A 22099-nucleotide genomic window follows, 5' to 3' on the forward strand; every position below is an offset into this window, starting at 1 on the left:
TGGCATTGCAAGACCAGTGATGTGGTGACGTAGCGTGGGATCATGGGAGTTGTTGTCGTCTTCAGTACCATTGTCGTCATTGCAGTCAGCTTTCTTCCGATTAGGATTCCTTTAGTGTTCACAGTTCAAGAGGTTATTATCCGCAGAGGTTTCCTCATCTCCAAAACTATTAGCCTGGGAAAACCCTGACAAACCTCCAGCAAATTTGAGATTTGCTCTGCAAGTCAGACTGGCCTAGAGCCCATTCAAGCCCATTTCCAATTTTTCCAAATCGAGGCGCCAATCACAACCGTTGAGGCGGGCTTTACACAATGACGATAGTGCAGCGACAGCGAGCAGCTTTTTGTTTACATTCAACATGACGGTCACCGAAGCGCAGCAACCCGTTGATGCTGCTGTCGCTGCTACATCACCCGGATCGTTGGTCTGATTGGTTGAAGGACTATTCAATTGCACCCAGAGGCATTTGAGCGCCGTCCTTTGGAAATGGGCTGCGAATGAAGCTTGCCCAGTGTGTCTCAAATCGCACACTTCTGTACTTATACTAACTATTTGAGTACACTCAAAATGTCACAGAAGAAGAAGGAGGAGGACTGTCACTTCCGGTAAGTACATAAGGCAGTGCGCGATTTGAGACAACACTCCCCCGTCAAATTTTACGCACTATGCAAGTAAGTACATAGTGTACGAAGTGCACTTCCCTTAGTGCACTACGGGAAGTGCGCGATTTGAGACACACTGGCCCAATCCCAAAGTGAGCCCTGAGGACTAAGGACTAAAGACTCACAGACTTAATTGATCTCAGGTGCTAAGTGAGTGAGTGTGTGAGGCTCAAATAGGTATAAATGGGATTGGGACAGCACTTCACACGAGATCACATGTTACCTTGGCGACGTTTAATAAAAAAGATGTTGCTGACACTTGCTGGTTTGGGAATTTTCATTTTAAGTTTGTTGCTTTCCACACGGCCAAGGCACCGGAGACGGCGGCGTGATTCCACATTATTTCAAGCTCTTGTTTTACAAGCTGGAAAACAGGTTGGTCTGTTCCGTGGCCGTGTGTCATGCTGTTGTTTACCTTTGTAATTTCCGGATTTCCATACGGTCTCCGCGGTAAACGTCACAACGCTTTGAACTGTGGGTAATTCCCTTTGGTGAAGTCTGCATCAATGCAGACTCACGGAAAGGGCTCGGTAAGTGTGTACTCAAACCCTCACGCCCTTTGAAATTCGACATTGGGACAACCCTAAGTCCTTACGAATTTCGCGAGAACGCGCACCAAAGTCCGTGAGTCTGTGAGTCCGGACTTTGGGATTGGGCCAATGCCACTCTCAGTTACAACTGACCCTTGTCTGGTGTCAACCAGGCTACAAAACTAACAGACCTGCCGATAAAAACCAGTTAAACACTACATAAAACGGTTTCAGTTTTTTTTTTCTCTTCAGTTCTGTCCAGCTCGTCAGCAGAGGGGTTATGAGCCGAGCTGTCACTTACTGTACATTTGCTCAGCTTGATAACTTTAGATCCAGACATCTGATGACTTTAATCCTTCATCCGGGTTAAATATATACAGTAGTTAAAAAGAACCAAGGTCTCAAAAGTGTATACTAAAAATGTGGCTTAAAACTGGATAAAAAGTCCATTTATGACAGCTTCAGGCAGACAAGCACAACGCTGACGCATAGAGGGGATATGACGCCATTAACAGGAGACCAAACGCAATGGACCGTTACCTTGAATAAAAGTACAGATTTCTCTGGAAACATTTGGGATAAGGTAAGTACACAACTCAACAGCATATAGCACATAGGTCTAGTTGCTTTTAGACGTTTTAATGCAGAAAAGTTACATCTTTAAATGATTTAGGCCTACACAGAGACTATCTGATCAATTCTATGATGGATTTCTCTCCGTATGACTTTTGTTAAACATTGTTTGGTACCTATAACAACATGTCCATGCTGCTGCACTAGGTATGTGTTGCCATGGTAACATGCATGGTTTCTTCTTTTACACACACCAAGACGGAGCAGGTTTTTTTTCTGAATGTCCCAAAAATCTTACTTAAATTTTTTTCGCTGTGAGATTAAACAACCAAAATCACTACCCTTCATGTTATTATGTGGAGTTCAAAGCAGTAGGCCTGCTGTATATGTTGATTTGTTTATTTTAAAGGGACATTTTCTCTGTGTTTCACAGGATGTTGTTCATTCAAACCTTTGGCCAGATGTTATTTCTGTTGATATCAGAGGGATGTCCGCTGTCTTCATCCCAGCTGTTTCCTAGGTTGAACTGAACAGTTAAACGTTTTACCTGCAAAATAGATTTGACAAGACAAAAGAAAATGTCACACTTTGTGGTAATTTAACTATTCGTTATCTCATGGTAGTTAGCAGTGGTGGAGTGTAACTAGTTATTTACTCAAGTAGGCCTACTTGAATGAGTGCAGTTTTGAAATACTTTAAGTAAATATTCCATTTTATGCTACTTTATGCTTCTATTACATCTCAGAGCGAAATACTGTACATTTTACTCCACTACATTTATCTGAGACTCAAAGTTACTTTTTATTTTTTCCAAAAAAAAAAAAAATTATGTTATGTTATGCTTATATAATATAATGCAGTATTATACTGCTCGTCTACAAAGAACCTAAAACATGGCTCCACATTGACCAACTACAACATTAATATAGGCCTACTTTGACATCAATATGTTAGTGATAAAAACAGAATAAATGAGAAAAAAGCAACACATAGACTTATATACAAATTATTATACATAGGCTATAGAGAACGTTTGGTTTACACCCTGTGTTTTGTTGCAGCACTCACCAGCATTCTCAGATCCCACATTCATAAGCCTTCATAGTTATTTGGAGCCATAACAAAATTAGGAAGTGTAGTCAAAAAGTCGTCCTTTTTTTATTCTTTATTATAGCATATTTGCACTTTCCACAACCCTGGCTCTGTTCCAGACAGATATTACTTTAAGTTTTATCTTCTGATTAATTGATGTCACACTTGCATTGCACATTGTATTTATTGTTTAATATTCCCCACCACACCTCTCTCCACCAGCTCTCCGGATACCAGCAGAGAGAACCACAGGCTGCTTTTGCGCATGGTCAGTCTTACCTCGGTCCTCCCTCCCTCCCTCCCTTCCTCCCTCTCTCTCCGTCTCACTGCATCCTCCTCACACATGATCCGGCAGCATCCATCTCTCCGGATGCGTCTTGATTCCCGCCTCTCCGCGGCATCAGCACCAGGTAAGACCCCGCGCTGTCATCCCGATCACTTTACGCGAACACCTCTGATGGATAGGCTATCCCTGCAGATGATCGATGCTATCCGCGATGATTATTCGGATACAGCTCAGGGGAGCGGGCTGGATGCTGCCTATAGCCTTGTTACCGAATCCATCCCCGGTGTTTCCCTCCGGAGAGTAGGCTAATCGGCTCGGTTGCATAATTTCAGTCCGAATTAGACCCCCCCCCCCCCCACTTTGACCCGGACTCTCCCTCCCCTCTCGGTCTGTGTTGTCTGCCGTTAGATCGGGATAATGATACGTGTCAGTCGGTGTGGTGCTTATCAGTCCCGGTTGATAATATCTCTTTCTCACACACACACACACACACACACACACACACACACAGGTCCATGTTTTGGGCTGTTTGGCGCATGACAAGGTCACGGTGGTATCGGCCGGACAGCTTGCCCATGGGCACTCAGGCTGTGTTCCTCTGCGGGCCACGGGGCTTGATGTGCTGATAAATGGTAACTGTGTCAGTGGGCTACTTTAGCCTGGAGCTCCCTGGAGATTAACCGGCTGTAGAAACAAACAATGTTTTCCGGGAGGGTAAATTAAACAAAACAGATTTTTTGGGGGGGATGAAATAAAACCTCAGGGTAGATTAAATTATAGACCATAGTAAAGGATAACAGTGTCAGGAGGATATATTATAGTCATATAATGCAGCTTTAATTCTTCTTTAATATTCACTCAGGCTTCTGACTGTGTAGGGTGAAACCGCTGTTTGAACACAGATAGGCGGCTGAAATGCGCGTGCACGAGGTTCACACCCTTCTCATGTGTTAACATTCACAGACTCAGTTCATTTTGTTATGAAATATTTAAAGGAACTCACTAAATGCATGTTTTTAAAGTGTTGATGAGATGTAACATCTGTCTCACTGTTACCTCTGTGTGTGTGTGTGTGTGTGTGTGTGTGTGTGTGTGTGTGTGTGTGTGTGTGTGTGTGTGTGTGCGCGTGTTAATATGGAAAAACCAGGCCTGTAGGACAAACCTCTGTGGTGCAGAACTGCTTATTAAAATAAAAGACTAACATAAAAAAAAAACTCCTGCAGATCTCAAGTTAAAATATCTATTGGAATTGGAAACAGAGTGTAGGCCTACTTGTGCTGGCTACTTAAAGTAGGCTATCAAAAGTAAAAGTACTCACTATGCAAAAGTGTCCCATTCAGAGTGGTTTAAAAAAAAAAAAAGAATATTACTGTTCTATTAATGCTGTCAAGATGGTACGATGAATATTTTATAAAGTAATGATATGTTAGCCTATTAATTAATTATTAAAGGAGTGATAGAATGATTAGGGTATTTCACACTGTTCCTTAAGGTTTCCTAATAGGGTATGTAACATTGGTTGGGCTGAAAATTGCCCGAATGCTATTTTATGGGCCCATAACAACCCTGTGAATATGGCCCTATTTGTAACAAGAGCTTTTCTTCCAAATATGGTATGCTCATGAATATTTAGATGAGCTGCGCGCTGATTGGCTTGAGCGAACCACATACAAACACATTGGAGACGAGACAACAGGTCTCATATTTCAGACACTGCAAAGTTATACATTGTTTGTATACTATTTCGTTATTAAATTCACTTCTGAGACTTTTTTACGTGAGAAATCAACTATATAATGCTCAAATATGGGCCGTTTTACGAAGATTTATGGCTAATTGCAAATCTGGTAAGACGTGTTTAGCAGCTCCACACAGTCTGACGAGAAAGCGGCAACCTCCATACCCAGTGAAAGTCACCGTTTCTCGGTTACTGGACTACCGGGGCTCCTTGGAGCTCCGTGGAACTGGCCGGCTGCCAGCTGCCGGCATAACTAGAGTATATTTACAGTTTGAATTTCGTCACGCCACTTATATTCCAGCTACCCAAAGGTCGTACAAAGCTAACAATTGTGTCCGATTTCAATTAATGCATTTTTGTGAACATGAGGGGTTTCGTTAGCTGCTAGCTAGTCCCTTCAATCCTATGTGTACAGATTGCGGCTAGTTAGCTACCCTTTCGGCATAACTATCGTATATTTACAGTTTGAATTTCATCATGACATGTATATCACAGCTCCTTAAGGTCTTAACAAAGCTAACACTTTTGTCCGATTTCAATTTAAGGCATTTTTGTGAATTTGAGAGGTCTCCTTAGGAGGAGCTGCTAGCTAGGCTATGTGTCCCATTTAATCCTATGGGAAAAGATTGTTGCTACACTTTCGACTTTCACATTTTTGTGAATTTTAGACGTCTTGTTAGGAGAAGGCAAGCTAGCTCTCATTGATAGAGCTCCATCCAGCTCACTCGCAGACAAGAGGCGTTTATTTCCACGAGCGTTTGTTTAAATAACTAAACACACATATACATTATAAGATTAACTGGAACCTGTGGTAAGAGATTGCTGGCGTAACAAGCTCGCTGACCACGCTCTCACTCACTCGCACAGACCGGCCATTTATCAGGAAGAGGGGAGCTGGAGGCCCTGGAGCTCTGTCAGGGCAGCGGCGTTTGGTAGTCCACTAACCCGGAAACGGTGACTTTGCACGGGTATCGAGTACCATGGGCTGCCAGCCGTGATGGAGCTCCATCTAGCTCACAGCAGGATGGTTTAGTCATACATTTTCATAAAACGGCCCATATTTGACCTCTACATAGTTGATTTCTCGCATAAAAAAGTCTCAGAAGTGAATTTAGTGGTAAAATAGCAGATGAACAATGTATACAGTTTCTGAGATCTGCGCGACCTATTCAGAAGACTACCTGATCTCAGATCAGTGGTGTAGCCTTAGCCTATATAAATGTTGGGGCGTGATAAAGATAGAGACGAGAGCCAAATGAGGAGGAGCCACCGAGTTGACGGTTAGTTGAGATTTGCCCGTTTTCAGAGGCAGTTTCAAATTGTGAGATTTGCAGAGGAAAGAGGTGTCAGTGGGATTTTGAGGTTCTTTGTATGTCCTATTTACCCACCAAACGCGTTATTCAACTATGACAAGGTAAAATCGGTTTTGCATTCTATCACCCCTTTAATTATTAATCTTGATATGAAAACTATAGGCTAGCTTTAGAATAAATGTAGTACAATATTTTAAAGTAAACCATTGTAAAATAGATAGAAAGATAGCCTAATACCATTAATAGGCCACAAATAATACTAATAACTTTGTGTATTGCATCACATTTCATACACAAAATACAGATATGGCAATGGCTGCATATAAAATATCAGGCTGCAGATCACTATTGTATAGATTTATACCCCAGTATATTAATATTTGAAGGGTGATGTGAGACCATAAAATGACATCAAATAACTCAGTCTGACTCATGTCCTAAGGGTAGGCTATAGCCTATTATATAAGGCTTTTACTTGGTTTTAAAAATTAAAAGTAGCCTATATTTATTTCTTTGTCCCTTCAGTCCCTTCATTATTTTGTTTCTATTCAGTGAGGATAATGCAGAGCGGAGGGATGGTGAAGACATGAGCAAATCCAACAGATTTCGATGGAGTCCTCTTTCAACGCCGTAGAGCTCCGGGAGCTGCGGGGCGGAGGAGTCCAGCGAGGCGTGTCTCCGACGCCGGCCTCAGCGCCCTGGACAGCGGCCACAGCCCGGGGCTTCGAGAACGCCTCCTACCAGCAGGACGAGGAGCACGAGCACTGCCAGCAGGGGGTGACTGAACCGCAGGGTTGTCCGCCCTCAACTTCAGACAACAGCAAGGTAAATTTGGTGTTGTTACCAGCCATTGGTTGTGTATTTAGAAGTATTTTTGTGATTTATATGTCTTCTGTCGAATTATAAAATGTTTTCCCGGGCAAACCCATCTACGAACGTTTAAATTGAAGAAGAAGAGCAGGGTGGACTGTGGAGGGACTAGCAAAGTAGCTAACGTTAGCAGTTAACTATAGCAACCTCAATATGAGCCGGTCTAAATACAGTTTCGACAAGTGAATAGCTAGTTATTTACGCTACACATTTACAATTAAAAAATTGGCCACCTCAAGCCTCAAATGTAGTTCTTTTGTAATTTAACCTCCATTTTCACATTTTAAACTGGTGGTAACCATAGCAACAACAGTATTACTGCTTTCAGTAGCTTCCTACTTCACTATTTAACAGTGATATTATTCTGCATAGAGCTCAACAATCCCGCCCACAACGGGTTCCAGAAGTAAAAATACAATGCAATTTCTCCATTGACAAATTGGAGTATAAGCCATAAAATCGATGGTAGACTTAAAACCAGCTACGACATGACTATGCCCATATAGATGCCAAAAGTTCATGGGGCACCAACCTTGTTTTGAGATAAATATATAGCATATATTTTAAAGCAACACTAAAGCACTTTTCCCGCTTTGGTCCCCCTACAGGTTAGAAGTGGAATTGTCCATTATCGCACTATGCAAGTTTGCCAGATCTGGTAGCGGATCTGTAGTTCGAATGAGACATATTGAGATATTCCGACCTGTAGGGGGACCGAAAATGGGAAAAGTGCTTTAGTGTTGCTTTAATGCTAGTAAACATTTTGAACGCATGACTTTTACCTGTAACAGCGTTTTTTTGTTTTTTTTATACTCAGTGCTATCGCTTCTTTTACTTAAAATATCTGAGTACTTCTTCCTCCACTGGAAAAGCCACAACGCAACAGCAGTCTTTCATACTAAGAAAACATGACAGCCAGTGTTGGGAAAGTTCACTTTCTACATGAACTAGTTCAATGTACAGTTCACAAATTTTAAAATGAACTAGTTCAGTTCATAGTTCATACTTTTTTTTTGAACTAAGGTCACAGTTTCAAAAATGAACTAGTTCATAGTTCTTTTTTTTCCATAGGTTGCTGCAAGCTATTATTTTTCAAAATGATTGCCAGAGCCCATATAGAACCACAGACAGCAATTATTTTATCAGTTTTAACAGTGAAACTATGCGTCAGATTTCCTCTCCATATCCAATCAGTTCAATGTGCCGTTTCAGGTTTGCTGTGAATGTGACTGAAGTGCGGATTTTCTTTTTGAAAGCCGGTGGGCAAAGTTTGCACAGAAATGTAAGATTTTTCCTATCCTCACCGAACTTTTCATAAAACTCGTTTAAACGATCATACGACGTCTTCTTGCTGCTTCATCGCCTCCACGCTGCTTTTTGTTTTGATGACGTATGCGGCGGTGCGACACTGGTGGCTGGTGTTGCCAGATTGGGTGTTTTTTCCGCTACATATTAAGGCCTGTTTATGGTGTGTTTTAGCCGGGTTTTCGCCTGGAAGGCTCTATAGAAATCTGGCACCCTATTGAACGAAGTTAAACCGAGAGAGCGTGCCGTTCACAGACACCAGAATGAACGAGTTCACAGTAACGTTCATCAGGCAGTAATACAGTACGTTCAGTTCATGTTCGCCCAAAATATGAATGAGTTCATGAACTATCGTTAAATGAACGCGTTCAGGCACAACACTGATGACAGCAAATACAAAAGAGTGCTCTCTCTCCATGACTCTGCACTGCTGCAAGCAGACCAGAATCCTGAATACAAGCTAACGCTGAATCCCAAGTTAAACAAAGCATTATGGACAGGATAAACCAGGACAGCAGCAGATTATTTAGCTAACATGTCACTGAAAAGCCTCAAGCTCTCAAGCCTCATATCGATCAAAGTCTTTACTTCCTACCAAAGTAGTGATTTACAACCAAACAGGACAACATTGAAGGTTACACAGGGAAGTCATTACATATCAGAAATTCACTTAGAGGGGGGGAAAAAAACCCGGAAGAGTTTGGTTACACAAGATTCAAGCAGAAACATTCACATCAAGAAAACATGATATGCTCGAAAGCCATCTGACATCTGGTCCTTGGCTCAATATTTACCTTTTCTGAAATAGTACTGTAGCACTTTTACATTTTAATTGTCTTTTGTCATTAATGATTCTAACAATTATTATTTACAAAGAAACCTTTTTTCTAAAGTAAGTGATTTGCATGCTTTTTTTATTCATGGCAGCGGCCTAATGAGATATTTACTTTAGCCGCTTTCCGACCGGAGTTCCTAGAACATAAAATTCCTAGAACCCTTTTTTTCTCGTGTTCCGACTGGACCAATTTGGGGATTTTTAAGTTCCTCTGGCCACAGTTCCTGTAACTCTTTCAGCTCCTAATTCAGCGTCTTTTCGCTGTTCCCTTTTCAGCACAGGCACCTAGGTCAACAAGGGTCGAGTTTCCGGTACAGATAGACCAACAACGGGACAATTTTAACAGTGTTTGCCATCTTATTCATCACTAAATTCACTTCTGACAACGTTTTAGGCGAGAAATGAACTATTTAGATTTCGAATATAGGCTGTCTTGCGCCCATTGATGCCGAATTGACAATTTGCTTCAAAGTTTTCGGAGTTGAGAAGCTCCATGAAGTGAGGCGCCTGCCCCGGCCGCTAGCTCATCCCTTGGACAGTCATGCTCAGAGACCTTAAAGAGCCCCTATTATGCTCCTTTACAGCGTCATGTTTGTACTATTGGGGGTCTACTAGAATAGGTTTACATGCTTTATGTTCAAAAACATATTACGTTTCTCACACTGCCCATTGCTGTAGCTCCTCTGCCTGACACACTCTGGCCGCAACCCTTATTTCATAGCTCCTCGACTCCTCGGTCCTCAGCTGAACCGGAAGTTGTGCAGTCCCTCCTCGGTGAAGGCTTTCTCAAAGCTCTCATTTCTGCAGCTGAAGGAGTATGCTAACTCCGCCCATACAGCTGACGAATTCATGTGACGCTTCAGAGGAAAGGACGTCTCATCCTTCTAAAACGCAATTTCTCATCGCCTCTCTCCTCCCGTGATTTCGGCAAATGAAGGACTTCGCGATCACGGAAGGCTTGTATCATGTGGATGCACCGAAAGTTTCGTTGTCATTACTTAGATTTCCTCATGGGGGAGACAAAAGCTACGCTTGAAATGTTTTTTTTTTTTTTTTTACTTTATACATCTATTACATACACACACAAAAACTATATAACACACTAAAAGAAAAATCCCCAAAAAGCATAATAGGGGCTCTTTAAATATTGACGCTAAGGCCCTGTCTTCAATGTCTTCATCATATTGAGTTTCTTCTTGGTCATAAGCTGCTTTCGCTTATCCTTTTTTGTCTTCTTTACTTTGTGTTCTTCTTTCAGCGGGAGCAGCAGCAGCAGCAGCAGCATCAGGAGCTCTCTCCGCGGTCCTACGATGAGGAGGAAGGAGGTGGCGGGCAGGAGGACGGCCCGGACTTTACTGAGTTCAACCCCGCTGACGACCACTCGGCCGACTACGGCTTCATCTTCGCCCTGGTGTTCCTGGTGAGCGGGATCGTCCTGGTGGTCATCGCCTACACCATCCCGCGAGAGGCCAAAGTCGACCCGGACTCGGTGTCGGCCCGCCAGATGGAGAAGCTGGAGATGTACTACGCCCAGCTGGGCTCCCACCTGGACAAGTGCATCATCGCGGGCCTCGGCCTGCTGACACTGGGGGGGATGTTCCTGTCCGTGCTGCTCATGGTGTCCATCTGCCGGGGAGAGATGTACCGACGCAGGGCAGCGTTTGTTCGACCCAAGAGGACTTACGGCTCCATCAACCTGAGGATGAAGCAGCTGGCGACTGGAGAGGCAGAAGGAGGCGGCGAGGGCGGGGACGGAGCAGAGGAGTTTCTGGCGGAACACGCAGAGACACGGAATAACATACAGCCGGGTCCGAGCCGGGACTCCAAATCAGGACCAGGACCGAGCAGAAATCCTCCTCCTGCAGCTGCTGCTGCTGCTGCTGCTGCTGCTTCGTCCTCTTCTTCTTCAGCTGCTGTACATGGAGTGAACTAGCTGTCCTTGATTTTCACTCTGCAATCTGCTTTCCTCTGAGGGAGTTGCAAAATGTGGGTTTGCAAAATGGTGCAGGTTCCCCCCCGCCCCATTTGTGCTAACAGAAGAAGCACACGTTGAGCACAAGGCTCTCTGCTGGAATGACCCAGCTTTGACCCAGAATTTTGGGACAGAAAAGTTTCTGGGATATTTATTCCAACCAATCATAAAGGATGTATTAAAAACAAAAGAGGTAAGCCTATGTTATTGTGGGAAAGAGCACATTTGGAATGGTTGTATATCAAAGATTACAGTTTTGATATTTAAATCACAGTTCGTTTATCAGAGGTTTTACAAGAGAAAGCACATTGTGTCCGACAGCCCTGGAGGTTTCTCGTCGCTGCAGAAAGCAAGATTAATACTTTATTTATGAAGTCCAGTGTTGATGCTTAATCTATCAGGCGACCAAAAGATGTTCAACATTTAAACCTAGCCATATTTTAAAACCCCAATCACAATACATACTATCTGACTTATAATGCTGCTGTGAAAATCACTGGAAATTAGTCATTTGATAGAAAAGTGTTACTGGACTGTCTAAATAAAGTCTTATGGAAGTGTGATGCTAGTTCTCGCACAAAAACAGAGGCAACATTTTTGTAAGTAATATTTCACTCATTTACTCTCACCACCAACATCTGCAATACATGGACATAAACTTTATGACAATTAGAGCCTGACAGATAAATTGGCCACTTATCGATATCCCTGGTTTAAGTTTAAGTTATGGATTTATGTTAAAAAAAAAACAACACCCGTCAAAATATCGTTATTACTTTTCTAAGCCAAATATTGGCCTCAAAAAACCCAGAATCTGTCTGCCTTTAACCATAACTAGACTGCACAAAAAAGGTGATAAGTTGAACACATGCACACTGCTTGTTTCTTTGTGTTTACTGAACAAACTGCTGCTTTCTGACACTGTCTACCCAGTTAATAATGCAGCTTAATGTAGCTTTAATATTTCCATTTAAAAAAATATTCTGAGCATTTTGATTGGCTTTAATTCACCAAAAAGGACAGACCTGCACACAAAAATAGATGTTTCATAAGGAAATACAATAAAATACAGAGTAGGAGGAGGTGTTAGAATGACAACTGACATGAGTCACTGTTGAGAGGCTGACACACATTACCCAGAAAGCATTGCATCAGCAGCTCAAAAGGTCTTCTTACCTGATTTGTTAGTCAGTGATAATGTTCTTCCTTAACTTTAAGTCAAGGAACAACCTCCTCAACAACAACATTTTATCAATGCGTCTTTGTTGCAAATTTAATCCCAGTGGGAAAAAAACAGATTGTGTTTTCGTCACAGCAATGTCTCCACCAGGGTAAATCGATTATTGGGTAGTTTAGTTGGGATTGCACGTGTTCACAAAATCTGTGAAATCTGTGAAAATCAACACTTTCACTGCTTTGTGGCTGAATAAATGAATGTTCCTTTCAGTAAATCATTAGTCAGACATTACTCTGAAATAATGACAACCCAGATCTCAAAAAGTATCACGTCACATCTCTAATGTCTCATGCTGCATCACCCAAAATCTGTTGCCTCATGTTTACTAATCAGTATTTTTTTTTTTATATGCTCGCATCACTTTCCAACAGCATCAGAGTCAGTCTTTGTATTATGTTGCAAGTCCATTATTTTCCCCGCTCCGCTGTGTGAATGATTATATTTATCTGACATTTAAAGGTCCTGACTGTTGAGTGGACAATAAAACTAGCTACCGTGCTACATGCCGGTCGCTGCTGTCATAAGGAAACCTCACAATTTCACCTAAGGTGCTCAGTCCATTAAATATATTTAAAAAAAAAACAATAATTCAGAAATGTGCTTAAAATAACAAATTGAATTCAGAAAAACAAACATCAAGGTGTCTTCTTCTGACTGCAGCCCGGAGAAGAAGCTGGTTTTGAGTGGAATAGACCTTTAATGACACAGCGCCTACTCTTTGTATTATATGTAATCAGATGTTATTTATGTCATGTAAGGATACTATATGCCTTAATGAGTAAACACACACACTGTAAATTGTGTATACGCAAATATTATTATGCTAATGTATTAAGGTCTGTATAGTGAGCCAATTAGCCAAGGGCAATGTAGCGCCACACACACACACACACACACACACACACACACACACACACACACACACACACAAAATGTCCTCACTTGTCAACTGATCTCACAAGCGAGTTTGTGGCTCTGTACTTGTAAGGACATCTCAAGTGTAACACACACCAACATACTAATCTCAAGCTGTTTATTAAAATATGTACCACATTTTTATTTCACAGTACAAATATACTGTAAATACTACATACCTGTATAGACGTGTCAGATGTAAAGGACCAGCAAAAGCTAAAATGCTCAAAAACCAAAATGCGCAATGCAGGTATGCAAAACCTCGTCACGGTTTGATCAATTTATTTCTGTCAGCAGCAACAGTTTAATGGAAACATACAAAACCGAGCCGTGAACAGCTGAACAATTGGGCTTCAATATTTAATATTCAGATGAATGAAATAACAAACGACTCAGAGGATATCAGGGCTGAAACTAATGATTTTATTAATTGTAGATTCATTGTTTGTTCCGTAAAATGTCAGAAAATAGTATAAAAATAAATTAAATGTCTTGTTTTGTCTGATTAACCATCCAAAATGAAAGAAAACCAGCAAATATCCCTATTTTAGTGGCTGGAACCAGTGAATTGTTGGCTTGTTTTCTTAAAAAAAATAACGACGTAAACAAATACTGGATTTTCTAAATTGTTGCCGATACATTTTCTTTTGATTGACTAATCAATTAATGGACTAATCGTTGCATCTCTAGTAGATATACAGTAAATCAAATGCTAACTGTAAAACATATGACCAAGCTTCACTAAAATGTTCCGCAGGTAATTAAGAAATATTTCAAATTCATTTATTTTGAGATAAAAGCAACTAACAACAGGAGTGTCTGTTAAAGATGTTAAACAATATAATGACATGATCCATTTTGGTCAGTACTGTTCTATAATATCTGGTTGATTTCAATGACTGGACAGTCACAGGTTCAATCCCTGCTACAGTGCGTTACTGCTGAGGTGTCCTTGAGTAAGAAAATACTCATTCTACAGGCTTCTGGTGGAACATGTGCATTTATGTGAGGCCACTCCGTGACTAAATCTTAAAAAGGAAAAATCCGCCTTATGTTTGGGCATTAGAAAGACTTGTCTATGTGTAACACCTAAAGCTGCATGCAGGACTTTTGGAGAAAGGGGTGGAAATGTTTGAAAATGTTCGCCGTACCGACAGTCAATGTTGGTTTCTTTTAACCGTAACCGCGGTCGCTCCAAAACTGTAAGAAAGTACAGTTTATTTCAACCTAACTCATGATGATCATTCCCCAAAACTAACCAAACCTTAACCACAGCTGCATCAAATCTGAAAACGCGTGTCGTTCTGAAATGCTGTTACAAACGATGCATTTTGTCTTTAAAGGAGAAATCCGGCTAACGCTGTGCAACCGGTAACATAGCCCAAGCACGGTGTTCGTCGTTCCGCTGATCGGGACTGTTTTCCCAAGATGGCGCCTGCCTGTATAGTGAACGGTACACTACAGTCTTTCTAATCTATCTTTTTTATAAACTGTCTGTACACTTACAAAGTTCTCAATGCTTCGGTTTACACGTAGGGACCCTCATTACGCTACCGTGAAAGTGTGTTGCTATTTTGGGCCTTGTTGGTGTAGAAATAGCAATTAGCTTCTAAGCTAATTAGCGGTTTGCGCTAAAACTGGTCACATTCGATTAGCATGAAAACCTATCCCAGAGAACGGTCGACTCTGTACACGTGTGTTATTAACCCCCAGGTTCATTTTGCGCCGGATTTGTCCTTTAAATTTGAAGGACATGAAATGAAATGTTTTTAATAGTTTTTAGTACCGTCAAGTTAATCCTGCTGTGTAGAAGTGAAGCAACGGCGCCGAGTCTTTAAGCTCTGTTATCTATAAGAACTTGAGGTGATTGTTGGCCTGTTTGAACGTTCTGTTACCTTTAAATCTCCCTGAGTCATGCCAGCAGTTTTCTCACCTTCTCACTTTCACACCTACTTATGTCTAACTACTGTATAATGAAAACTGTGAGCTCACTCGGAACTTTAGAAATAGCTTTATATTTCTTATATAATGCTTTCTAAAACATACACTAGTAACTTCTAGCAGTTTAGGCATTAATGCCCACAACTGCCTGTGTGCTGGTGTTGTTTTCTAGTTTTCTACTACACTAATGAACTGCAGGTTTATTTTCCAAGTGTTTGATGCGTTACTCTTACCTGCCCAATCAAGCCAACCTGAAGTAGTAAACTAATGTTGTCTTTAATATCCACGACAGACAAACCAAATTACATTTACCCCCCATTGGGATTGGCTGCTGCAGCAGCAGAATTGTCAGTGGCTCAAAGTGTTCCATTAATAAAAAAAACCCGTGAGCAATACATCCATGTTTTTCTTCAGTCTATGGTTTGAGCGTAATACATTTGTATTGTTTAGGAAAAGAAACAAAAGTGAGAAGTAAACACATGCAGAAGAGGTTTCTGTGTAAGAGGGAAGGAGATAAAAAAAGATGTGGGAGAGCTAATAGTATGCAGCAGAGACACTGGATGACGTGAGGAGGATTCTTAAAAAGATGGATTTTCAGCTTGCTGGGGGAAGACAGGGAGTGACTCTGCATGACGCTCAAACACTTTCTACGACACGTTCAGGGTTTCCAAGAATATTTAACATAGGAATAAACTGACAGGCACAAGTCGTCTTATGGTTTAAAGGAGTATGAAAAAGCCCTTTAACAATGATTCTTGTCGAGGGATCGGGTTCAACCTGCAGGTCCTCATTAGTGTGTGTGTGTGTGTGTGTGTGTGTGTGGGGGGGGGGACAACACATTAGCAGGAACACAACATGATCGAGGGAATGATTGCTGCTGCAGGTCAGGCGCACCCGGCTGGAAGAAAAGATGTCTGGAAGGGTTTTAGACTGAGCTGAGTGAGACGGATGGATTGAATCAGGTCAGGATGAAGCTGAAAGACCGTTGATTGCTTTTGTGGAAAAACTTAAAGGAGAAGTAAGCCGATTTTACACATCAAAGGCCGGCTACACACTGGCTGCGTGGCGTGAGCGCGGCGTTTCTGTTGCGTGTCAGCTGCGTGGTGTTTTCTGTGTCTTTTCACACCAGAAACGTGTCGGACGCGGCGCTGCTGCTGCTGCTAGCCTTGTCTGTACACATGGATGTTTTTCATTGATACATAAATACTGATTTGATTACAGCAAAGACAACGTCGGCAGTATTGACGGCAAAATAGGCTACAGAATATTTCGTTCTGTATTGACGTGTGCAATATTTTAAAATCAATAATTATTTTTTTTTTTTTTTTTTTTATACATTTATATCTGCATTTATGTCCAAACCTAGATACTTTCAAACATCAACATGTCATTTATTAATATGTATACGTGTAAAAATTTCCTGTTCTATTATGCCACGCTTGCCGCGTAAAAAATAGGCGTCGTTTTTTTCGCCGCAGCCTAGCCGCACCTGAGACGCGCGTGTCACGCAGGCAGTGTGCAAGCTCTGAGGCCGGTTACACACTGCAGGCGTGGCGTGAGCGTGGTGTTTCTGATGCGTGTCAGCTGTGTGGATTTTGTCTGTCTTTACACACCAGAAACGTGTCTGACGCGGCGCTGCTGCTGCTAGCCTTGTCTGGACACATGGATGTTTCCCATTGATAAAATGAAATACCATGTTAAACATAAATATATACTGATTTGATTACAGCAAAGACAACGTCGGCAGTATTGATGGCAAAATAGGCTAAAATATATTTCTGTATTGACAGGTGCAATATTAGAAAATCGATTAAAAGAAATGACATTCATATAGGCATCTGCATTTATATCAAAACCTAGAGGCTTTCAAACATCAACATGTCATTTGTTAATATGTATTTGTGTCTAAATGACATATAAACATATTTTCCTATTCTATTTTGCCTGGAAACGCTTCCAACACGCTCTACAGTGTGTAAGCTCTAACCTGTTAACATGGGAGCCGAAATATAAACGGACACGCCACGCTGCTGACACGCTCGCGTGACACGTCCAGTGTGTAACCGGCCTAAACGGACACGCCACGCGGCTGACACGCTCACGCGACGCAGCCAGTGTGTGGCCGGCCTAAGACTGCATACGTTTTAAAGGTAGTATAAAGCCTTCAGGGGCTTCAGAGGGAGCTGTGTGGAGTGATAAATGTCCTCAAGTGATGTCACTTGGAGTTAGAAAGCAGTGAGCCTACCATACCCCTGTAGCTGCTCCTCTCTGCTGCAGGCTGGAGGCTGCAGGCTATTAGCTGCTACTAGCGTAACACACCTGAATCTCACACACAAATGTCAGCAGTTTGAGTTGCATTGTGGGTCACGCAGGCACCAGGTTTTTGACAAGGAAGCTGTGGAGTAAAACAGACGATATCTCTGGTTCCGCAGCATTGATTTAGTTTTTATGAACATACAGTAGACATATTAGGGCTGCCGCTGACAATTATTTTCGTTATTGATTCATTTAGGGGTTGCAGCTTTTTATTGTCTTCTTTGTAGATGAAATGTTTAGTCCATAAAATGTTGTAAAATAGTGAAAGGAAAAATACAGAAGCCCACGTTGGCATAATTACAATGCTCGTTTTGTAAGGAGGAGAGTGAGGACGTGGAAGTCTGGAGCGTCTGAAAATGTGTTTCTGTTCGTCTGTGACGCATCTGAGTGTCAGGACACAAACACGAGCACCTTGACCAAAGACAGAGAAAATCAATCTTTATTCTGTCGGCAGCACGATGACTCTGTTACCATAGAAATAGTCTATTTATATCAAGGAAGCAGTTCTCGGATGTCATGGAAAGTCCTTGTGAAGGCACGGCAGAGGAGAAAATGTTAGACACCTTTACACACCGAAGTCCTTTGTGGGAATAAATAGCACGTTTTTAGTAGAAATCATCATTTAAAGGTGGAAGATTTCCAAGAACCAAAGCTTTATTTCACACCAAGCCAAGGGCAACATTTAGCTGGGTTGTTGGAATCAGACAAAGCAGACAAAAAACAACAACCTAGCACCATTGAAAGTAAGCTGAATTAGCTATTAGCAGTTGGTGTTTGAGGCGTACCCATGGTTCTATAGACAGCTATCGCGGAATTACTTTGATACTGAAGTACATTGAAAATGTTCTCAGGCAACTTCTTCAGTGATGAGGCATACTGATCTCATGAAGTGGCGTATGTACGACAAGCCCATTCATATTCGTTATAAAGACGCATAATCGCTTTTTAGCGTGTTTATCAATGCCGTTTGGCCTCCTTTGACTTACATTACCTTGCGATTGGGTGTGATTGGGGGGTGTTGGGGGGGGGTGTTCGGGGGTCAAAGGTCAGTCACAGCAACAGGGTTCCCGCACCTGCTTGGGATTCAGTGCTTTACTCAAGGACACTTTGAGCAGCCGTGTGCAGGGTTCTGACCCCGAGCTCAGGCTCATTAATCACGCGCGTCGGGATGCTGCAGAAAAAAAGGACCACAGAAGGTTGCCAGCGCTGTGAAAACAAGCTCCTGGTAGTAAAAAAAAAAGAAAAAATAGAGCAAAATGACAGTTTACACCCAAAAAGCCCTCCAGTTTTGTTCCGCTTAAACAAACCGCCCACTGAAGAAGAAGAAGAAAAGACTGAAAGGTCCTTCCTCACAGGCTGGAGCCAGATGCTTCCCTTTATGTACAGACACCATATACACAAAAGGAACACACACAGCAGTAGCATTTCACTTAGAGACTCAATGAATGTACAAATGAATGCTGTAACGCAGTCGCAGCAGCGGCAGCGTCACGCAATATCACAATATCTGCCGGTCACATTATATCAGTGCAGTGGCCTTTGAAACACTATTGTATAAACATTCCTGCTCTTTTTTTAATTATTCTGTCTTAAACGAGTTATTGGATGTATATTTAACGAGATAAAGCGATATTTCATTCAGGTGGAATATTTTTGGGTACTTGAGCAGTACTAAACATTTTTTTTTGCCTTCAAAATAAGAGCAGGAACAAAAGAGTGACAGAAAGGCAGCTTGTGTTACAGCAGCTGAATTTAAATGTAACATTTATAATATAAGAAAAGAAACTATTCCATCCAGGTAAAATATCGCTTTAAGAAATTAGAATGAAATGAAATGCATATTAAAGTCTTTGAAATGTATGAAAAAAGGATTATGTGGCCTGAGAAAGAAGTTGTGTGTTTGTGAAAATGTGAATCTTTTTGCAATTAATATATGACAAATATGACAATGAAAGTAACATTTAGCACAGAAAAATAGTGGAAAAATGGACTTTAAAGGGATATATCACTTGTATTTTAAAGTGGTTTTCTAGAGCAGTTTTGTCAGCTGCTGGAAATGTTTATAGAGTACATAGCTCTTAGAAGGAAACTGATTTCACTCAGTTGTACAGAAAATATGAATTAATATACGTAGATATTTGATGAAATGTAGAAAAAACATTTTAATAGTACTTGAGAAAAGTGACATATCCTTTTAAAGGTGCTGTAGGTAGGATTGGGAAGATCCAGGACTTAGCCAAAAAAAATTGAATATCAACAACTTCTCAGTCCCTCCCACTTTTCTGCTAAGGCCCAAAACGGTCTCCTAAGCCCCTCCCCCCACAAGGGAGAATGAATACGTGTGCATGAGCAGTGATTGACACACAGTTAGGTGTGTGTCAATCACACCTAACCCCCTGGCCCTGATTGGTGCATCTGAACAGGGATTTTTGCAAATCGCACTACAGGCTGTAGGTGGTGCCAGAGGAGCAGGATTGTTTTTTTAAATGACCTGCTTCATGTAGTTCTACTGGAACACAGGGTCATTTTCAGCAAATATGACAGAAAGTTAGTTTTAAAAGTCTTACCTACTGCACCTTTAACCTAAGTGAAAACCAGGGTCTCTAATCTGTTAAAACGCAGACAGGGGTTGTTTTATAATTTGGCTCAGTGTTTTCACTTTTTAGTCTTGAAATAGTGTTTCATTAGTTAGTTAAAGGGTTTTGTCTTCCCATTTTATTTTATTTTTTTTACACATTCTGTCCTAAAAATGCAAATGTTGAAGACATCCAATCCAGGGGGAAATTGGTTAAGAGGCATTTTTTTTTTTTTTTTTACAAGAATTGGAGCCTTTTCTTGTTTGAATTGGTAAAATGATGAGCCTTAAGTATTTCTTGATTCAGAAGCCCTTTGTATACTGGATGTGTGAAACTTTACGCAGTTGTAGACAAAGAATTTGAAGCTTCTTCTTCACAAGTTTATCCTTTTCCTTACAGAATTATTATATATCATTTTAACATTTGTTTTAATCCATGTTTTAAGAATGACTTTTTAAGACTCTTACCTTTTGTGGCACAGATTGAATACCAAACCACCAACAAATGAACTTGTGTGTGCATTTGAAGAGGTTTTCCCTTCTGATAACAGCAACAATCAAAGTGGAAATAAAATGCTTTGAGCTGCACTTAGCCCTAGTTTGCTCTGTGGTGTTGTGAAGAGCACAGTTACTTGTGTACTGTACAGTGCGTATTTTGTTAAAATCATACTATATCATAATCATAAACACTTATAATCAGGGTTCCAAAAGGAGCACCATCTACTAGCCAAATGCTGGTAAAATAGGCAAGTGGCTGGTAGATTTGCTACACTCACCAGCCAAAAAAAAACAATGGTACTCTATTGAGTGGCTGGTGAAATTTTAACATTGACTAGCCATTTGGACGGTGGATGAAAAAGTTTAATTTGAACCCTGCTTATAAAATCATAAGGGTTTATTTGTGACAACTCACAATATCAAATGTTTTAATTTCTACTCAACTCACTTATAATTCCTTTTAAAAACATCTAAATTAAGAATCAAATAAAGATGAGTGTAGAGAGTTTTAAATGTTCTATAACAGAAGAAAGAGAAAAGTCATGATATATTCTCACTCGTGAAATTGATCCATTGAATACACATTATGTCATGGTTTGGAGAAACGGCCCTGATAGTTTAAAAAGCGCTGCTTTGTGTGGAGGCAGTGAATCTGCATGTGTGACGCTCTAAAGATGTAAAGATGCCTTGTTCCTGTACTGAGGAGCTGTATACTGTAAGTAACGATGATGCTGATTTTTAGGTATGATTTTGTTAACGTGACCAATAAAATCCCTGTTTGTTGTTTTTAAATCTATTGTGCCCACGTGTCTCACTGGTTGTTTGTCTCTTATGCTCATTTTCAGGCTCATAATTGTAATTTGAATTTTGTTTCATTTTCAAAAAACACCATATTTTTGTTTTACTGCACATTGCTGCAGCTCCTCTTTTCACCCTGTGTCAGGTCTCTGTTGTAGCTACAGAGTGAGACATTTCAACTTCTGTAACATCTTTGTTGTCAGTCGCACATGCGCAGTAGCTAGGTAAGGATTTCATGAGCTAGCTAGCTGTTTCTCCAACTTTGTCGTGTACAAGGCAGGATTAGCCGGGAGACTTCTTCTAAACGAGGGCGCACTTCCAAATTTGCGTGGAATAGCTGCAGAACAGGGACATGTAAGTAGTTCTAGACAATTATGTTGTAGATTAGGGTGAATTTGTGTGTGTTGTAGCAGTGTTTTGCCATTGAGAACGAGCTAGTATGCTAGCGCCAGCATGCTAACGGTTAGCCCCCTTAGCCCCCTGCTTTCAGCTAGTGACGTACAAAGCCCTGCAGATTTTGAACAGCTCACCTACAGAATTCCCCCAAGATCTAAAAAGTGTATCGTAAAAAATGTGGCTTAAAATTGGATAACAAGTCCATTTATGACAGCTTCTGGCAGACAACCACAATGCTAACGCATGC

General features: G+C 41.1%; 1 protein-coding gene across 1 annotated transcript; it reads left to right on the forward strand.

Annotated features, from left to right (window-relative positions):
- The first annotated feature begins 3193 nt into the window (after positions 1–3193).
- On the forward strand, positions 3194–21511 carry tmem74b (transmembrane protein 74B). Its single transcript, XM_028574764.1, has 4 exons — positions 3194–3267; positions 6747–7019; positions 10463–11012; positions 21504–21511. Exons 2-4 carry the CDS (start codon positions 6804–6806, stop codon positions 21509–21511), a joined length of 774 nt encoding a protein of 257 aa, XP_028430565.1. The 5' UTR covers positions 3194–3267; positions 6747–6803.
- Positions 21512–22099: the final 588 nt, after the last annotated feature.

Source organism: Perca flavescens, chromosome 4 (genome assembly GCF_004354835.1).
Source record: "Perca flavescens isolate YP-PL-M2 chromosome 4, PFLA_1.0, whole genome shotgun sequence".
NCBI lineage: Eukaryota > Metazoa > Chordata > Actinopteri > Perciformes > Percidae > Perca > Perca flavescens.

Excerpts from the sequence above, each read along its gene's own strand:
- tmem74b (XM_028574764.1), top strand. The coding sequence starts at position 6,804 with ATGGAGTCCTCTTTCAACGCCGTAGAGCTCCGGGAGCTGCGGGGCGGA. Across the intron at positions 7,020-10,462 it reads CAACTTCAGACAACAGCAAG|CGGGAGCAGCAGCAGCAGCA; the intron begins GTAAATTTGGTG and ends TTCTTCTTTCAG.